Source organism: Vulpes lagopus, chromosome 4 (assembly GCF_018345385.1).
Source record: "Vulpes lagopus strain Blue_001 chromosome 4, ASM1834538v1, whole genome shotgun sequence".
Classification (NCBI taxonomy): domain Eukaryota; kingdom Metazoa; phylum Chordata; class Mammalia; order Carnivora; family Canidae; genus Vulpes; species Vulpes lagopus.
This window is the reverse complement of record NC_054827.1, coordinates 74,800,831-74,819,492: the sequence shown is the minus strand read 5'-3', so window position 1 is coordinate 74,819,492 and position 18,662 is coordinate 74,800,831. Positions and strand designations below refer to the sequence as shown.

At 32.9% G+C, this 18,662-nt stretch overlaps 1 protein-coding gene across 3 annotated transcripts in view; it reads right to left on the bottom strand.

The window, feature by feature from the left end:
- The window catches only part of KIAA0825 (KIAA0825 ortholog), a 388,202-nt gene that overhangs the window by 310,453 nt on the left and 59,087 nt on the right, over positions 1-18,662 (bottom strand). For all 3 annotated transcript variants that reach the window (XM_041752619.1, XM_041752621.1, XM_041752620.1), the window contains exons 4-5: positions 17,264-17,426; positions 13,592-14,261 (exon numbers count right to left, since the gene is read on the bottom strand). In XM_041752619.1, the coding sequence (XP_041608553.1) occupies positions 13,592-14,261; positions 17,264-17,426 (833 nt within the window). The remainder of the gene's footprint in view (positions 1-13,591; positions 14,262-17,263; positions 17,427-18,662) is intronic.

Sequence of the window (18,662 nt, the reverse complement as noted above, 5' to 3'; positions counted from 1 at the left end):
CACTTATCTGTTAACTTGGTACTTTCTACTGCTCTATTATGGACAAGATTAAACTAGCAATATGATAAAATAGGAAACAAATTTTCTAAATAGACAAGGGTTTTTACTCAAGGTTCAAAAGAAGTTACAAAAACAAACACTGAAAGATTTTGCTTTTGAGGCAAAATATTGTACTTCATTTTAAATAACTTTTCATTTCCTTACACGAACAATTTCAGATCTCCATTTAGATACCCAACCATCAAAGTTCTTATGAATGCTTTGGTAACAGTAGAAGCAATTTAAAAATATATGTATAAACAAAGGAATAGAAATTCAATTTTAAGAATGACGGAGGCAAATGAATTTCTGACTGGAAATTCATTAGGACCTTAAACATTTTACCAAAAGCTAAGGATTGTTTTTTCATTTCCACAATGGGGGATTAATTGGTCTAACTCTCAAAGCTACTAGCAGTTTCTTCTGTATAAATCCCTCAGCAGAGACCAGCCCATACTCAGAAAATGCTATTCAGACAAAGAATTTTAACAGTCCCAGGTGTAAAAGATTTCTCCTGAGTTTAAATTAAAAAAAAAAAAAAAAAAAAGGTGGAGATGTTAAATAACAACTGCCTGAGGCAGAAGATAGTTTATATCAAACACCTGACTTCACAGATGTGACACTGTTGGTCAAAGATTTTCATACATACATGTATAAATAATGACAATGAAAATGTTATATCATAATGCACATTTTCCAAGGTGATTTACATAATAAAGAATGTTATGCTAAAATAATCACCACTGAAATTTTCAGTTGTTAAAATGATTACATCTTAAAGGAATCCTATCAATGTTTGTTTGCTTATTAAACACTACTTCTTGAACATTTATGAAAAAAATGTGTTGGGTACTAATGACTATTAATAGTATAATAACCGGAAGTCACCTATTACATTTTAAGAGAACCTGAGAAGGAAAAATGTTAATTAAGCAATATTCAACATTATAATAGTCCACTGGAAAATGATTATCTGTTTAAAATTTAGAGATTTCAGTTTAGTCATAACACCTATAAAATGTAAAATCCCATAAATGCTTTTATATAAAACAACACAACTAAGCACTCACATTTACTATGTTCATAAAACAAAATAGAGAATAACAATTTTAGCAGGGGAAAGTAGAAGTTACAAAAGTTTTTGAAAGGTTGCGAAGTCATTTAGCAACTCACTTTCTATGGAATATGAATTCCTGCCTTGCCACAACTTCATGTATATTACTTTTATATTACTCCAATTTCTTTGCTCAATACAAAATAGTTGCAAAATAAGTTTGTTCATTTTTACAATAATTTTGTTCTAAACTTAGCAGTGATTTTTTTCAATTATTTTCAAATTCTTTTTTTTTTTTTAAGATTTTATTTATTTATTCATAGAGACACAGAGAGAGAGAGAGAGAGAGAGGCAGAGACAAAGACAGAGGGAGAAGCAGGCTCCATGCAGGGAGCCAGATGTAGGATTGGATCCTGGGTCTCCAGGATCACGCCCCGGGCTGCAGGTGGCGCTAAACCGCTGTGCCACCGGGGCTGCCCTCAATTCTTATATTTTTAATTAGGTAATTCCTTTTTCCAAGTTAAAAAAATGTGTTAAAAATCTCAGTATTTTAATCTTTGTTTCTTTTTCAGTTTTTAAAAATGTTATTGAATGGTTCATAAGGCATATAAATCTCAAACTAACCTATAACCCTTCATAAGAACTGAGTAAATCATTTCATCTTTCATCCTTAGTATTTGAATGTCATAATTAGAGGATGTAGCAAGAGAAATATTCTTTCCATCCTTTGAAAAAACACACCAGTGTTCTAAGGAGGTAGGGAGTCAATCATTGAGCACAACTTAGCAGTTGCTAATTATTGCTGTATGAAAGCAAAATTACCAAAACTAAATCACACCCATTTCTCTCTTATGGAATATACTTTCCATCTCTGTTACCCTACTCTCTTTAGAACAAACACTCAGAAGTCTTAAAACATTTAATAGTGAATAATGGGGAAAATAGAGTCTATGCAGCAGAAAACATGGTTTAAGGAAAATTAAGATAAGCATGCCCATGCATAATCCCACACATCTACCCAACCACATAACACATACCCTTCTCTCATACATCTACACATTCGGTCATTTTTCTCATAGCTTTTAATAAAAATCCTTTAGTAGGAAGAACTTGAAATAAAATACCATCAATTCCTCAGAGAAGATACATTCTAGTGTCAGGAGGGCCTGCCTTCCTTCCTCCCTTCTTTCCTTCCTCCCTCCCTTCCTTTCTCTCCTTTTTAAATACTTTATTTACTTATTCATGAGAGACACAGAGAGAGGCAGAGACATAGGCAGAGGGAGAAGCAGGCTCCCCATGAGGAGCCCAATGCAGGACTCAATCTCAGGACCCTGGGATCACACCTGAGCCAAAGGCAGACAGACGTTCAACCACTGAGCCACCCAGGTGCTCCTAGTGTCAGGCTTTTCATTTATCTTCTTAATGAGGCATTGAGATACAATGGGAAGATTCTTCTAATCTTACTTGTGTCTCAGAATTGATTTGCTAACCAGCCAAAATGATTTACATTTTCGCCCAAAACACAAGAACTGAAAATACTGCACTAATTTCAGAGTGGTGAGATATGGCAAAGATAACTCATAGAAAACAAAACAAAACTGTGGAAGTATCTTGCAAACATAATACTAACAGTATTATTATTAATTAATCAAAAAAGAATCTCAAACTTGGTAATGATTGTTTCGACTATTTCTATAACTTAGTTACTTTTAGCTTAACTTTGGCAAAAAGCTTAAATGTGAGCAGCTTAACTGGATCTCTACAAATGAGTCTCCTTTTATCTAGATACATTTTTAAAAATATGAAGTAAAAAAATCACTATTTTCCTTTTCATGTGTTATTATGTAAAGTCTTGGGTATTTTCTTTTTCTTTCCAAATCTTTCCCAAAGAGAAAATCCAGTTCTGTAGCTTTGTACTCTACTACTTTGTTCCTTCCAAAATTCAAGTTTGTCGGGATCCCTGGGTGGAGCAGCGGTTCGGCGCCTGCCTTTGGCCCAGGGTGCGATCCTGGAGACCCGGATCGAATCCCACATCGGGCTCCCGGGGCATGGAGCCTGCTTCTCCCTCTGCCTATGTCTCAGCCTCTCTCTCTCTGTCTCTCTGTGTGTGACTATCATAAATAAATAAAAATTTAAAAAAAATCAAGTTTGTCTAATTTTACACGTAGAGAAAAAAAAACATGTATTGCAATTTCAGAAAGTTTAGAACAGAAATCAGAATTGTTGTTAAAATGAGAAGGAATTACTCTTCAAATTACATGTAAAAGGGTTATTTATCTTACAAGAAAATTCATTTAGCAAAAGACAGAAATTAAAGTAGTTAAAAGAGAATTAGTTTAGTCATGATTCGGAAATGGACTTGAATACCAGATGAAATACTTCCTAGAGCAGGACTTTGGACAAGCTACTTGTCCAAACTCTGTTTCTCTATCTATAAAATAGAGATAATCAATTTTTCAGAGATGTTGTATAATGGTATACCAGTATATAATGGACTTAGCACAGTACATGATAAACTAAAAGTACTTATAACTGACTTTATGTATTTGCAAACAGGTAACAAGGAAAAATTAAAATGATCAATGGGGAAATACTAATGAAAATTAATGTTGAATTCATGTTCTGAGCAGCATCCTTTGTAAAGTATATACTTTACTGAAGTATTTCCCACAAAATAGATCCTAAGTGATATGTGCCTTATCAAAACTCAAGAATTAGAACAGCTGGGAATGACTTAAATACACAAAACACAATCTTAAATGGCTTGAAGCATTTGTCCTGTTCTGCCTCATACACAAAGGATGAAATAAAAATGAATAGTTCTAGTTTTCACCCTCACCCTCATGGATCACCTTGTATACTTCTACTAGGTAGAGATCAAAGTACAGAAAGAAATTCGATTCAATGGAGAGCAATGGTGCCCTGGCTCAGAAAAAGAGAAGACAAGCCCCTTTTTCTCTGCTGATGGCATGGCTGCTCTAGCATATTCTAGAAGCCTCAAGAAGGCACTGAATATGCCACATAACAGAATTGCCTACAGGAAAGGCTTTAGGATCAATGATGCCAAAACCCAAATAATCACTTCTGACATTCTTTACTTGTGAAAAAAAATACTAACATTACTTCAAAAGTTTAACATGGGTAATTGTTTCATTTTAATATGGTTCGTGAAATTTTTACCCACAGACTTTTAGGACAAGATCATTCTCCTAGGATTTCTCAGCTTAATTCTGAAGCTTTTGTTTTACTTATACAGGAATTTGCATGGAAACAGAGAGGTTTTTAAAGGAAAAGTATTGTCCATGCCTACTGTCTATAGCCTCGCAGAAATGAGGTGGTTCTTCCCAGGATAAAACACAAGTCATTATTAAATCCCTGCCTTGTCTGCTTTAAAAACATGCCAGAGAAAAGGCATATGGATTTCTTTTTAATCGACAGTACAGAATAAATAATTGCATTTCTAGTTCTTGCCTGTGATCTTAATTTTCAATTATCTGATTATAATTGCTCCTGCAATAAATAAATATAGAAACTAAAAATACAACAAAAACAAACACTTGGTTGTGGGATCAAAGGGGAAACCCAAAAAATAATAAATAAATAGCTTCAGATGTTAGCTGAAAGAAGAGACTCTACTTCGAGTTTTTGCTTATTCACCTACTCCCTTCTTCATCATTCCAGCCAGACCAAAAAAAAAAAAGCAACCACAGGTGGGCAGTTTTTCTATTATTTTCAAGTTTCACTTGGGGAAGAAAAATCATGCAGATAAAGATCTAAAAGAGGTTTCTGCATCTGATTCTGTGGAGAACAAAACCATATCCTTAGCCAGTTATCACATCTGTATTGTCAGCAGAGAATATAAATGTGGCAGATTCCAAATTGTAGGTATAAAATCTGGAATGATTTCCACGACAGTCAGAGAAAGTGTAGAGCTTAGATATCATCTAATATAACCCTCAAATTTTATCTATTACAACAATCTGAGGGGGTTAAATGACTTACCTAAGGTCACAAAACAAGGTGGTGGGAGATGCAGAACCAGCACCCTTGACTCCCAGTAACTGCGCTTTTCACCTTCTGAGAGCCAAGTTCATTGTTAATAAGGAATGCATCAGTATTTCATTAAAAAATGGCAATTATGATAAAGCAGAGGAGAAAAAAAACTGAGCAACACTATCATTTTTTAGAATTTAACAATGCTGCAGAACCTGAAGCTACATTATTAAAGGAATTTGTAATAACTGAATAAAGGCATTACTTTATTTTATGAATTCTTTTCCCCCATTACTATTTAGTATTATTTGAAATTTCAGCTTCTACTAGTGTGGGATTATAAAGCATAATTGTCATCAGAGATTTAACAAAGCTCTTCACTTCTGTCTCAGGAGCACATGACAGGGTGAAAAGATGTGGTGTCCTTTAAAGAGGCTTGGAATCTGTAACAATACTCATACAAATGCTTTTTGTACATATTTTGCATGTTAACCTCAAGATACTTAATCTTTCCTGAGTGATCTTCATCACTCAAATAGAGCTACTAGAGGAGCAGGAGAGAACCTGGGGTGACTTTAAGACTGGCCTACTTTCCAATTGTTATCTGAGCCTCCCTAGTCAAGAATTCTACCCTTATTTTTGTTTCAAGGTCTTTACTCTGAAGGATCTTTTCAGCCCTTGAAGGATTCTGTTTTCCCCACTCTCTATCTTCCTTAAACAAAATAGAAAGGGACTGTGAATGCGAAGGGGCTTTAGATGCCGGTTTAGTTTCAACTTCATACCCACTGTAGATCTTTAGAAACCATCCAAACATTCAAAGGCATGTATTATTCTCTGAAGACTTTCTTTTTCAAGCTAACCATAATCCCCCCCAAAATTCGGAGTAAGACGTACAGGAACCAGGAAGTTTATCCTATGAATAAAATCTCCTAATTGCATCATTTCCTAATAGAGGACTGATATACCTGAAATTTACTACATATAAACAAATCCTCTCTTTTTCAGACATTGAGAAAAATGGCAATAACTTTCCTTAAATCCAAAAAAATACAATTTTAAAAAACAAAACACATTTGATCAATTAACCACTCCAAATGTAGATATAAAAAATGTTTCAATATAAGGAGGGCACTATTTTGAAATGTGGATGACACCTGTCCATGTGTAAATATGGACCTGACTTCCCAGATAATGAGCTGTTAGGTTATAATCAAAATACTAAAGGTAAATTTCTAGCTTTATGAAAGTTGTTTATTTTGACTTCAAATAAAAAATTAAAGCCTTATAAATAAAATGAAAAAACACTGTATTGTAGCATAAACTGTTATAAAATAATTTATAATTTCTCCAAAAATTATGAGAGGAACTATGAGAACACAGAAGAACAAAACCAGAATTATTGAGGAAATCCTGGTTCCTAAATCACTCTTGAAACTTTGTAAAAGTATCTGCATAAATAATATGGTTCTTTTCTAGGACAGATCACCAATCACAAAGATTCTATACTATTCATATTAATATTATTTCATCATTTTCTACAAATTGCAAAACAAACTACAAACAAGCTATGTACTTCTAAATGTATTATAATACTAAAATAACACAAGGTTCAAAGAAATTAAAATTACAAAATCATATGAATATCAAAGAGAAAAAAAGGTTACCATACAATGCCAAGATGTGGAATTCAAATCAACAGATTAATTTACATAAAATAAATTTAGTATCTGCCTGTTACTTTCTCCTTGGGAAGTGGTTAGATTGTCACCACAGTTTAAATACATGCACTGGAGAGCTTGAATCAATCAATAAATACCCAGCTGCATGGTTGCAGGTGGAACTCACTATGGAGTGCTCAGGTGACCACCACACCACCAGAAAGACCAGCTGGCAAAATCAAATAAAATAGCATAAAAATTGCCTCTAGTCACTTTCTGAGTTAATAAGCACAAGCAAATCATGAGTCAGTTATGAATCACTATTAATTAAAAAAGAAAAGCAAAACTTTTGAGCATAGAACACAGGAATGTTAAAATCAAAAAGAAAATATGAAAGTGCCTGGTAAATTATTTTTATGCTAATTATCACAGTGCCTTGCAGTTTTTACCATGGAATTTAGCAGCATATCAAAATAATATACCAAATAACTGCAAACAATGAAATTCCCTTTCTGTGGATTATTAGAAAATAATTATGTGCGCCTTGGAAAATATGCACCTTTACAAGTCTCCGTTTCTCACATTTACAATATGAATAATAAGGGTTGTTCAAAGATTCACATATGTAAAACCTTATACATAATAAAAAGTTGTAATTATTTTTGACACTCAAGTAATGTTATCTCTCTATATTTTTCTATATTACAAATATAGATATAAATATACACAGGTTTATTTATAGATTAAAAAAAATACTCAATCTACCTAGAAAAATCAAAGGCAATTAAGGATTCAATAGGTCCAAACTGTCTTAGTTTATCAAGATGGGACATCAGTTGATTAATTAGTTTATTAAAAACTAAAGAGGAGGAGTACTCCCAAGCACAACTAACAAAGCTAGGCATTACACAGATAGGAAAGCCAGATAAGGACACTACATAAAAATAAAAGTACAGGCCAGTATTCCTGGTAAATATAAATGCAAAAATTCTAAACAAAATATTAGCAAACCGAATTTAACACCACATTAAAAGGATCCTAGAGAATGATCAAGTGGGATTTATCTGTAGGATGCAAGGGTGGTTTAACATATGCAATCAATGTGATACACCATATTAATAAAAGATTAAAATCATATGATCATCTTTATAGAAAAAGAATTTGGCAAAATATGACATCCTTTCATGATAAAAACTCTCAGTGAATTTGGTATAGAGGGGCCATGGTTCAACATAGAAAAGATCCTATGTGACAAGCCCACAGCTCTCATCGTACTTAAAGGAAAAAGGTTGAAAGATTTTCTTCTAAGATCAGCAATAAGACAAGGATGCCCATTCTCACCATCTTATCAATATAATACTAGAAGTCCTAGTCAGGACAATCAGGCAAAGGAAAAGAAATAAAAGGCATTCAAATCAGGAAAAAAAAGAGAGAGAATGAAATTGTCTTTGAAGATGATACAATCTTATACAGAAAATTATAAAGACTCCACTAAAAATTGTTAGACTTCATCAATGAACTCAGTAGCTTCAGGATATAAAATCAACATAGAAAGCACCTACATTTCTATACACTAACAATGAAATATAGGAAGGGGCACCTGGTGGCTCAGTGGTTAAGTGTCTGCCTTCGGCTCAGGTCGTGATCCTGGGTCCTGGGATCGAGTCCCATATTGGGGTCCCCACAGGGAACCTGCTTCTCCCTCTGCCTATGTCTGCCTCTCTCTCTCTCTCTGTCTCTCATGAATAAATAAAATTAAAAAAATATATATATAGGAAAAAAGAAAAACCCATTCACAGCAGCACCAAAAACAATAAAATATTGAGCAATATATAAACCAAGAGAGTTAAAGATCTGTATACTGAAAACTATAAGACTTTGAAGAAAGAAATTGAAGAAGATATAAATAAATGGAAAAATACTGGATGTTCATGGATTGAAAGAATTAAAACTTAAAAATCCAAACTACCCAAAGCCATCTGTAGATTCAATGTAATCTCTGTGAGAATTTCAATGCAGGGATATCTAGCTGCTCAACCAATGGAGTGTGCAAACCTTGATCTTGGGGTTATGAGTTTCAGCCCCATAATGGTTGTAGATATTACTTAAAAAAATAAATTTCAATGTGATTATTCATAGAAATAGAAAAAATAATCCTAAAATTTGTATGGAACTACAAAAACTTCAAATAGCCAAAGCAATGCTGAGAAAGAACAACAAAGCTGGACATATCATACTTCCTGATTTCAAGCTATACTGTGAGCCTATAAATCAAAACAGTGTGGTACTGGCACAAAAACAGACATTAGACCAAAGAACAGAATATAGAACTCAGAAATAAACCCTCATGTATATGGTCAACTACTATTTGACAAGGGAACCAAAAATACTCAATGGGGAAAGGATTAAATAAATGCTGCTGGGTAAACTAGATAGTCACATGCAGGAGAATGAAACTGGACCTATCTTACTACACTCATAAAAATTAATTCAGTGTGGATTAAAGACTTAAATTTAAGCTCTGAAACTGTAAACTTTCTCCTAGAAGAAAGCATTGACATTGGTCTTGGCAATGATTTTCTGGATGTGATAACAGAAGCACAAGCAACTAAAGCAAAAATTACATGGGACTACACTCAACTATAAAGCTTCTCCAGAGCACAAGAAATAATCAACAAAATGAAAGGCAATCTACAGCAGAGAGAAAATATTTGCAAACCATGTATCTAATAGTGAATTAGTATCCAAAATATATAAAGAACTCATACAACTCACTAACAACAACAAAATCTAAAACTGGCCAGCATGGGGCAAGTGGGTGGCATAATTGGTTAGGCATCGGACTCTTTGTTTTGGCTCAGGTTGTGATCTCAGGCTTGTGGAATTGAGCCCAAGCTCAGGGCAGAGTCCATTTGTGATTCTCACTCCCTCTGTCCCCGTCTCTCTTCCCACCCATGCATGCATGCTCTCCAATAAAAAAAAATTTTTTTTAAATGTCTAGCAGACTTAAATAGCCATTTTTCCAAAGAAGATATACAAATGGCCAATACCTAATTGAAAAGATGGCAAACATTGCTAATCAACAGAAAATTCAGATCAAAAGTGCAATGAGATACCACCTCCCAACTAAGGTCCTGGTTATCATAAAAAAAAAAAAAAGACATAACAATTATTGATGAGAAAAGGAAGAAAAGGGGACCCATGTGCACTGCTGATAGGAATGTAAATTGGTACCACCAAAGTGAAAAATAGTATGGAGGTTCTTAAAAAGCAATATAAAAATATAACTACCATCAGCAATCTCACTTCTGGGAATATATCCAAAGGAAATGAAAACAGGATATTGAATAGATATCTATGCTCCCATGTTTACTGCATAATCACAATAATCAAGATATGGAAACAACCCAAGTGTCCATCTATGGATAATAGATAAAGAGGATGTGATGGAATATTATTCAGCCACAAGAAAGAAGGAAATCCTGCAATTTGCAACAACATGGATGTACCTTGAAGGCATAATGCTAAGTGAAATAAGTCAGAGAGAGAAAAGACAAATACTATACAATGACACTTACGTGAGAAATCTAAAAAAAGAAAAAAGAAAAATTCAAAGAAACAAAGTATTATGGTTACCAGGGACAGGGAAAGGGGGAAATGAAAAGATATTGATCAAATGGTACTAATTTCTAGTTAAATTAATCATTTCCAAGGATCCAGTGTACGGTACTGTGAATATACTTAACAATAATGTATTATATACTTGAAAGTTGTTAAGAGTAAATCTTAAATGTTCATCACAGGAAAGTAATGATAATTATGTGACATGATGAAGATATTATTAGCTAATGCTGTGGTGGTAATTTTATAAAAATATATGTATATCCAATCAACACGTTGTATATTTTATTTTTCTATTTATTTTTAAAGATTTTATTTATTTACTCATGAGAGACACAGAGAGAGAGGCAGAGACATAGGCAGAGGGAGAAGCAGACTCCATGCAGGGAGGCCAACATGAGACTCAATCCCGGGACTCCAGGATTAGGCCCTGGGCTGAAGGCAGGCGCTAAACCGCTGAGCCACCCAGGGATCCCCCATGTTGTATTTTAAATTTACATTGTTATATGTCAGTTATAGCTCAATAAACCTGGAAGAAAAAAGACTAGTACACATACACTGCCAAAGATACATCAGCAGATTACAAAACAAGAATTATAAGCAGAACTCTCAAGTTGGTGTTATATGGTCATCAGATGGGAAGAGGATGGGGTAGTTTTGAAAAAAAGTAAAACAATGGGGGTGCTTCAATGGCTAAGTCGGTTATGGTTACGTGGCTGCCTTGGCTTAGGTCATGATCTCAGGGTCCTGGGATTAGGCCCCACGTTGACTCCCTGCTCAGCAGGGAATCTATTTCCTCTCTCTTCCTCTGCCCCTCCTCCTGCTTGTGCTCTTTCTCTCTCAAATAAATAATAAAACCTTAAAAAAAGAAAAGTAAAACAATGACTACACTAGAGTTAACAATATAGAGGATTCAGAGCAGTGTTTTTAATAGAACGAGCTATTTATATCCTATTCCGTCAGGCAGTAGAGCACAGCGATAGAGTAGAGGATCTGCAGTTAGACAAAATTAAGTTTGAATCCTGGCTTCACTCCGTAACCTTGACCAAATTACTATCTCTATGCCTTAGTTTCCTCACTGTAAAATAGAGATAACATATAATGGCACCTACCTTGTTGGATGGTTAGAAGGATTGAGATAATGCACATTAACGTTTAGTGCAATAAATGTGAGCTATTGTTACCTAATGAAAATCTTTTCTATAGTTTCAGGCAAAATATTGAAAACTTGGTGAGCATTAAAAAAATACACACACACACACACACACACACACACCATTCAAGTCAATGTAGATTTTATTCTAATAGGAATATAAATTAAAACTCTATTAATACTATTTTATTATTTCGCTAATCTCAAATTGCATTTCCTTAATAAATAAAATTTGGTCACTGAGTCAAATATTAGTGGAAAATACAGTTGATCCATTAAAAGTTAGTTTAGCAGTTCTTAAAAACATTAGCAGCAGCTACTCATTTAGTTTTCTTTCCCTTACTGTGTCTAGCTTCGAACCTTCAATGCAGAAGCTGTTACATGCCTTGCCTACGGTAGGTGCTCAATGGAGCCAAAGTGAATTGATTTTCTGGTAGCTCACCTGAAAAGTGCTGTTTGAAATTTCTTTTGCAAGTGACAAAAGGTCCAAAAGCATGATGGTTAAATTCATTGGTCTTGGAGACATAAAGCTTCTTTCTTTGTTTATGAAATTAGGGCAATAAGGAAAAGAATGTATATGGCACAGTGCCTGGCATATGGAAAGCATTCATTTAACAAGTGATTCATACCAACGTTTAGATAAATGAGCTTGAGAAAGATCAGTGCACCTAGACTTGTAGAAAATGTTTCAAATTCTGGTGTTAAAGCCTACACACATAGTTTTCTCTCACGAATGAGAAAACACCTCAATATCAGCCCTAAAGACTCCATAGCAACTTACACATATTTTCAACCATATGGATCTTTTCTTCTGTTATAAACTATATTTAGCATATATAAAACTTTCATGTTGAAACACTTTACAAGTAAGCAGGAATTCTTTTAGAGACTATAAATTTTTTTAGAAAATAAGTACACTCACAAAATTCATTTAAAAGTTATGTAACAATTAAAATGAAAATCCATTTGCTTTGAGTAAAACTGTAATGTTTCTAAATTATCTACCATTACTTAAACTTGGCTGATGTATGTCTGTTCCGTGATGTGATACAGCTTCCAGAGGAAAACAAAAAATATAAGAGAAAATATTATACTATTTGAAAATTCATATATCACAGTATTTTGGTATTCTGGCATTTTATTAAGGAAGGTATATAAAACTATGGTGAGCTATGGAAGTGTTTATAAAGTGATCATAAATTCAATGACAGGAGTTCACCAAATGACAACTTTCACACTTAAAAAATATAGTTTATGCGTCTATTTAGAAATATACCTCACAGTTTCTACATAAAAGCATGACTAATAATTTTCAAAAATAATATTTTTTATCGTGATTTTTTTCTCCACGAGTAGGAAATTAAAATGGTGACAGGGAAAAGTTTATTATATCACAATAGTTTCTTTCTTTTCTCCTTTATCTTTTAAATAAAATTAGGAATTTTCAAATCACCTTTTCTTTGTGTATATTCTTACAGAAATAATACTAGAGGAAAAGTTCCTCTAAAATCAGCTATAGTTAAAATGCTATGCCTCTGTGACCAATTTTAATATAGAATTTTCTAGTTCATAATAGCTCTTTATTAGAACTGGCTGACTAAAAGAATACAATTCTCAACCTCCAATTTTAGTTCATGAAAATTTCAAAACATTTTTAACAATTATTTTCTAATGTTTCAGCTTTGGAAGTTACAACTAATTAAAAATTATATTTTTCTGTTACGTATATGTTAATATTGTGTGTATGTATATTTTATATATGTATTTATATATACACACAATTTCATTCAGTAATTTATGCAATCAAAAAACCAAAACTCTTATTGGCAATGTTTTTGGCTTACATTTTTCAATATCTTTAATAATTCAAATAACAGGAAAAAAGGCACTTCTATTACTGTACTTACAGAAAAAGAAATGCATAAGAGAAATGTGCACTACAAAATTTCATAACGTTTATTTTCTGATTTAGTTTCAAATTTGCAATTAAGTTTAAACCAAATAAAAAAAGTTAGAGAATTAAAGATATCAAAAGGCTCATATTAAACCAAATGAATTTAAAAACTCACTAACCCAAAGCATGCACTGCTCCTCTATGCCTGCTGGAGCTCTTGCTTGTTTTAATCACACGGACAGCACTTTCTTGGAACTGCAGCTCACAAAAATTTTCAAGAAATTTTGCCGTTTCTTCTGTAACAGTATCCAGGTAAGTTTCTTTAATGAATTTCACTGTTGAGGATGGAGCTAAAATTTCACGTAGTATGTTAAAATCCTCTTTTATCATTGAGTATAACTTATGCATTGTACTTTCGTATCCACGAACCATTATGTCTAAATTTGAATCTCTGCTGTAAGAAGGAAAACAGTTCTGCAGAAGTTTAGCCAACAGTTTATTCTGTATGCTTTGGTATTTGACTATAACTTCTGATTCTGGATAAAGAAACAAGAGTTGTTGTATGCACTGATTTTTCAACCAAATCTTGTGCTGTGAATTGCTTATTTCATTATGGCTTTGTAATTTGCTCACTAAGAAGCGTCGAAGATGCAGTCTTATATTATCCCATATGGACTTTACATCCATAGAAGAATAATCTTCAACTGAATGAAGAGAAGTCCTAGAGAGGAAATGGAAAGATGCTCCACTTAGCATTGATGGGAACGAACTGCTGCTGTGGCTGGAGAGGTCCCAAAGTAAATCCAGTATCATTTCTTCTTGATTTAGTTCATTCTTCAACAAATCTTGCTAATAAAAGTAAATTATAACATTAGAAATGAGATTCACTGTAAGAGTAATAGGAAAAATGACTTCTACAGTCATACAACTTCAAAATAATTCATTTCAATTTAGAATCAATACTCCAATGCTCTTCAAGTTTTGTTTTGGTTTGTTTTTTTTTTTTGCATTTGGAATATAATCCATTCAGTTATTTTAGAAGGTTAGTTTTATGATCTGTTAAATTTTGTAAACCCAGGTGATGATCTATATTTTCAGTTAGCTTTCCAAACATAATACAGTTTTCAGGCCTCATTGTTATCCATCTCCAATATAACCTGAGCTGCAGCTTAAAAATTTCTAAATAAAAACGTGTACCAAACATCGATTGAAATGTATTCCTCAGACAAAATAAATTCAAGATCATGCCCTTAAGTAATTCCTGGCAGAAAATTTTCATGCCCGAATGAGTACATCTATTCTTATAAAATCCCAAATAAACATACAAAATAGAGACCTTTAAATATAGTATGTGCCTGGAGGTTACTAATAGCTGCCATCCTGAGAACTAAAATTTAATATATTAAAAGAGTTGAACTTTCATTTAAGTTCCTTTTTGAGAGTCATGTTAAGAAAGATTTTACTTTGGAAATTAATCTGAGAATATTTCAGCTCTCTCCAAAAAGATCACTAACTCAATATGGGAAAAAAATACTCTAAGAATCATTCCCCAAAAGATGATATAAAATTATTCCTTTATTCTTTCCGTGCTGACAGAAAACAATGGTAGGTATAATTACAAATAGTAAAGGTACAAAAAGTTACTTTCTTTTTGGAGTTTGTATTACATGCACACATTCTCCATATATGCTGACTTTCCTAATTATCTCTTTCAGCTAATACTGAAATTAGTTCATATTCTCTGAGTAGCAACAAGCTGATTGTAAGAAAACTGGAAGCAAAATTCAAGTGGCATAAAATCATGATGGCTTTGAAATTTCTTATTGACAAAGATAGCAGAGGTATTATCTGTGTTTCAGAATTATGAACTCCTAGGCAAATTTCAGAAATTTACTCTAAAGCAATTCTAAGCATTGTTGTGTCCAATTTAATGTTCTATCTATAATGAATATCCAATATCTCTATAGTATTTTATTATATAAAAAGCACTTTCCTATCAAGCCTCTGGCTTATTCATAATAAAAACTCTGTGACATAGATATTTAAAAACCCAATTTACAGATAAGGACACTAACGTGCAATACGTTTAAGTTACCTTCCAAATGTCACGTACAATAAAGCACAAAACAGAATGAATCCCTGGCTTCATTCTTCTCATCCACGTTCTTTCTACTAGACTCCAGAGAGCCACTAAGTGCACTGATCTTTCTGAAGTTTCTCTTTCCCTCTCTCATCCCACTTTACCCTCTATTTAGCTCTGTTGATACTTCTAGAAAAGAAATGTCCTTGGATAGAGTTCAGAACAACAGCATTATGGTAAATTCTAAGAAACAACCAAGTCATATTAGTGTCTCTATCTTAAGTTTCTTTTAATCAGTCTAAAACTATAAATATTTGATCAAGCAACATTTAGAGAATAATAGTTTATGCGAGGTTTAAGACACATGTTTTGTATGACTACTTAAATTTAAGAATAATTTTGGTATAACTGCAATAATGAGGACCTCTGTTTCTTATTTAAGTACTTAGATAATTAATAAATAAAAATTTTTCTATTAAAAAAAGAGCTATAAAAAATGGCTGTCAAGATTGACACTTTTAGCATGTAAAAACTTGATAATAAGGTTGTTTTAATCTGAATCTGTTTTAATAATGTGGTTCTTTCCTCAAAATAACACGATCAATTATGTAAGAAAACCTAGGTCTGGAACAACCCTATCAGTCTAATGAATTTGAGCAAAACTAAAACGGCCTTTGCCCTGCAGTGAATAGAGAATGACTTATGTGTGACAGATTAAAAGATAATTAAAAGCCTTTGCTTTTAATTAAGTGAGAAAGCATTATTACATCAATATTAATGAAATTCAATACACATGGCTCTTAATAGAAATTAAAGGAATAACTATATCCATATTTATTCTTCAGGGCTGCACCTTCAAGAGATAATGGGTGAGAGGATTTTCTTAAAAGAATAAGGCTTCAGGGCACACAGTCTTCCTTTCTCTTCCTTTTATTAACTCTGCAAACATTAAAGAGACATCTGCAATAATAACAATAGCCAAGAACTTTCCATCTGATTCTGTCATCCTCAGCCATCTACAACCTCAAGATATTTTCCACATCTGCCTTAGTCAATGTTTGATGTTTAGACAAAAATAGTGCCTTTTTCCCCCTAAATTAAATTAAAACCATAGCTACAGACCTACTGCTTTCTAACAATTGTGCCATTTTTCTGGGAAACTGTTGTTGCAAGCTAGCTACCCCTAGTACCTGCAGGTGTAATAAAGGAAGTGTTTTCACTGAAGGCTACAAATACATTCCTCACATAGAGGGTGGGCAGTATCAAAGAATGACCCATGTAATAATTCTCCATCAATTAAGAGTAGTCTTGTAGAAATTACTGCCTTGATTGAAAGAAAACTGGGTATGCCTGCAGGGAATGATAGACAAGGATACTTAAAAGATACAATCAATGGTGATCTTATTATGCCTAACAATAAGCGCAGAGAAAAAGAGTAGTTGTGAGGGACAGAAAATATAATAAATATGAACTTTTCTGGTAGACAGTGTGTGTGGTACACACCAATCAACACATTCTGGAATTATAAATTTTAATCTCCATTTCTATAAAGCTACATTTTATTGATACAACTCATTGTAAAAGGTAAAAACAATAGCTTACTGGATTCCACTGGGGACATAGAAACAAAGCAAAAGAACAACCCCTAGATATGGCAGGTTAACATGCTCACTAAAATATATATTTACATATAGAAACTGAATGAACTGTATTCCTGTTCACCACGCCACTTCAGTATAAAACAAAAAATTATTATTATTTTTTTTTTTACCAGTGTTTTGAGGAATTTTATCAAATCTCCATGGGGAATGGATGGTGACTTGGTTGGATTATAATTATCTAGCAGTTCAAAACAGTCAGTTGTTGTTCTCAGCTGCACATCTGGACACTGTTTGTTAACTTCAGACTGTATTTCTTTAATGCAATGTTCTATACTAAAAAAAGAAAAGAAAGAATTATTTTGGTAGGAAATAGGTAATGGTTCCATCTCATAATATTACATGCCCTGAGAAGTTTTTATATGTGCTAGGTGCACACAATTTATAATATTATAAAACATTCTTATGATATGAAAACAGTAACAGACTACATACTTTCATTCATAATTGGAAATGGAATGCTCAGATTTCCCAGCAGTTTCCTTTCAAATACAAAGGAGAAAATATAAGGTATCTAGCTACTCTGAGATCATTTTGTATTAAAACAAAAATCGAGCATGGATACAACGAAATAACGGTCTTTTTGATAGGCAGTAGAAGGAAGGCAGATAAAAAATACTCTTAAAAAATACTCTTGATGACTGATGATCATAAACACAGCCTACTAATAGGTAAATGGCTATATAAATTATGGAAAACTTCAATCAGTGGAGTATAAAATGTCACAGTTACAAAAACATCGTAATTTCAAAAATTGTAAAAGATAGATGCTGTATACACACTGTTATTATAGCCAAGTATCTTTTCTTGCTATAGAACTCCACTTTAAAAAACAAAAACATACTAAACACTGCATAAGAAAAAAAAAGAGACTGCAAAGAAAGAAACAAAAGGTTAATAGAAATTATCTTTGGGAAGTAAATGAAATATGATGTTTCAAATTTTACTTTTCTATAATTTTCCAGGTTTTTAGAGGGCATATAATAATCTTCATTTACAAATAAATAAATAAATAAATAAGTAGACAGGAAAAAACTGCCCAATTGAATCTTCTGATACATATTTGTTTCAAAAATTATACCCAAAGTATCCTTAGTTCTGATAATAAATGGATATAGTGTTATTTTTATTTTCATATAAAACTCTATGGATTCATGATTGTAAATCTTTGTGGGATAAACTGGTGACCTTAAGCAACCTGTCATCTGTGGAGCCACATGGATATGACATATTACTACCACCTGATGGCAGCATATCTAAACTGCAAGAAAGCTTATAAACAGGAAAATTCTTTTGAAGCTGAATGCCTTCACCCAAAATTGACAGCTATGTATTTGTCCCTTAATAGTATTAAGAAAGATCTGTTGCTAAAAAGGTTACTACTGTTTTTGAAAATATTAATGCTATTAATATTATATTCCATATGACAGAATTATTTAAGCTTTGGAAACTAAGCTCTGATTATTAAAACTGATGTCAAATGAATGAATGACTCTTCAAAATTTATCAGGT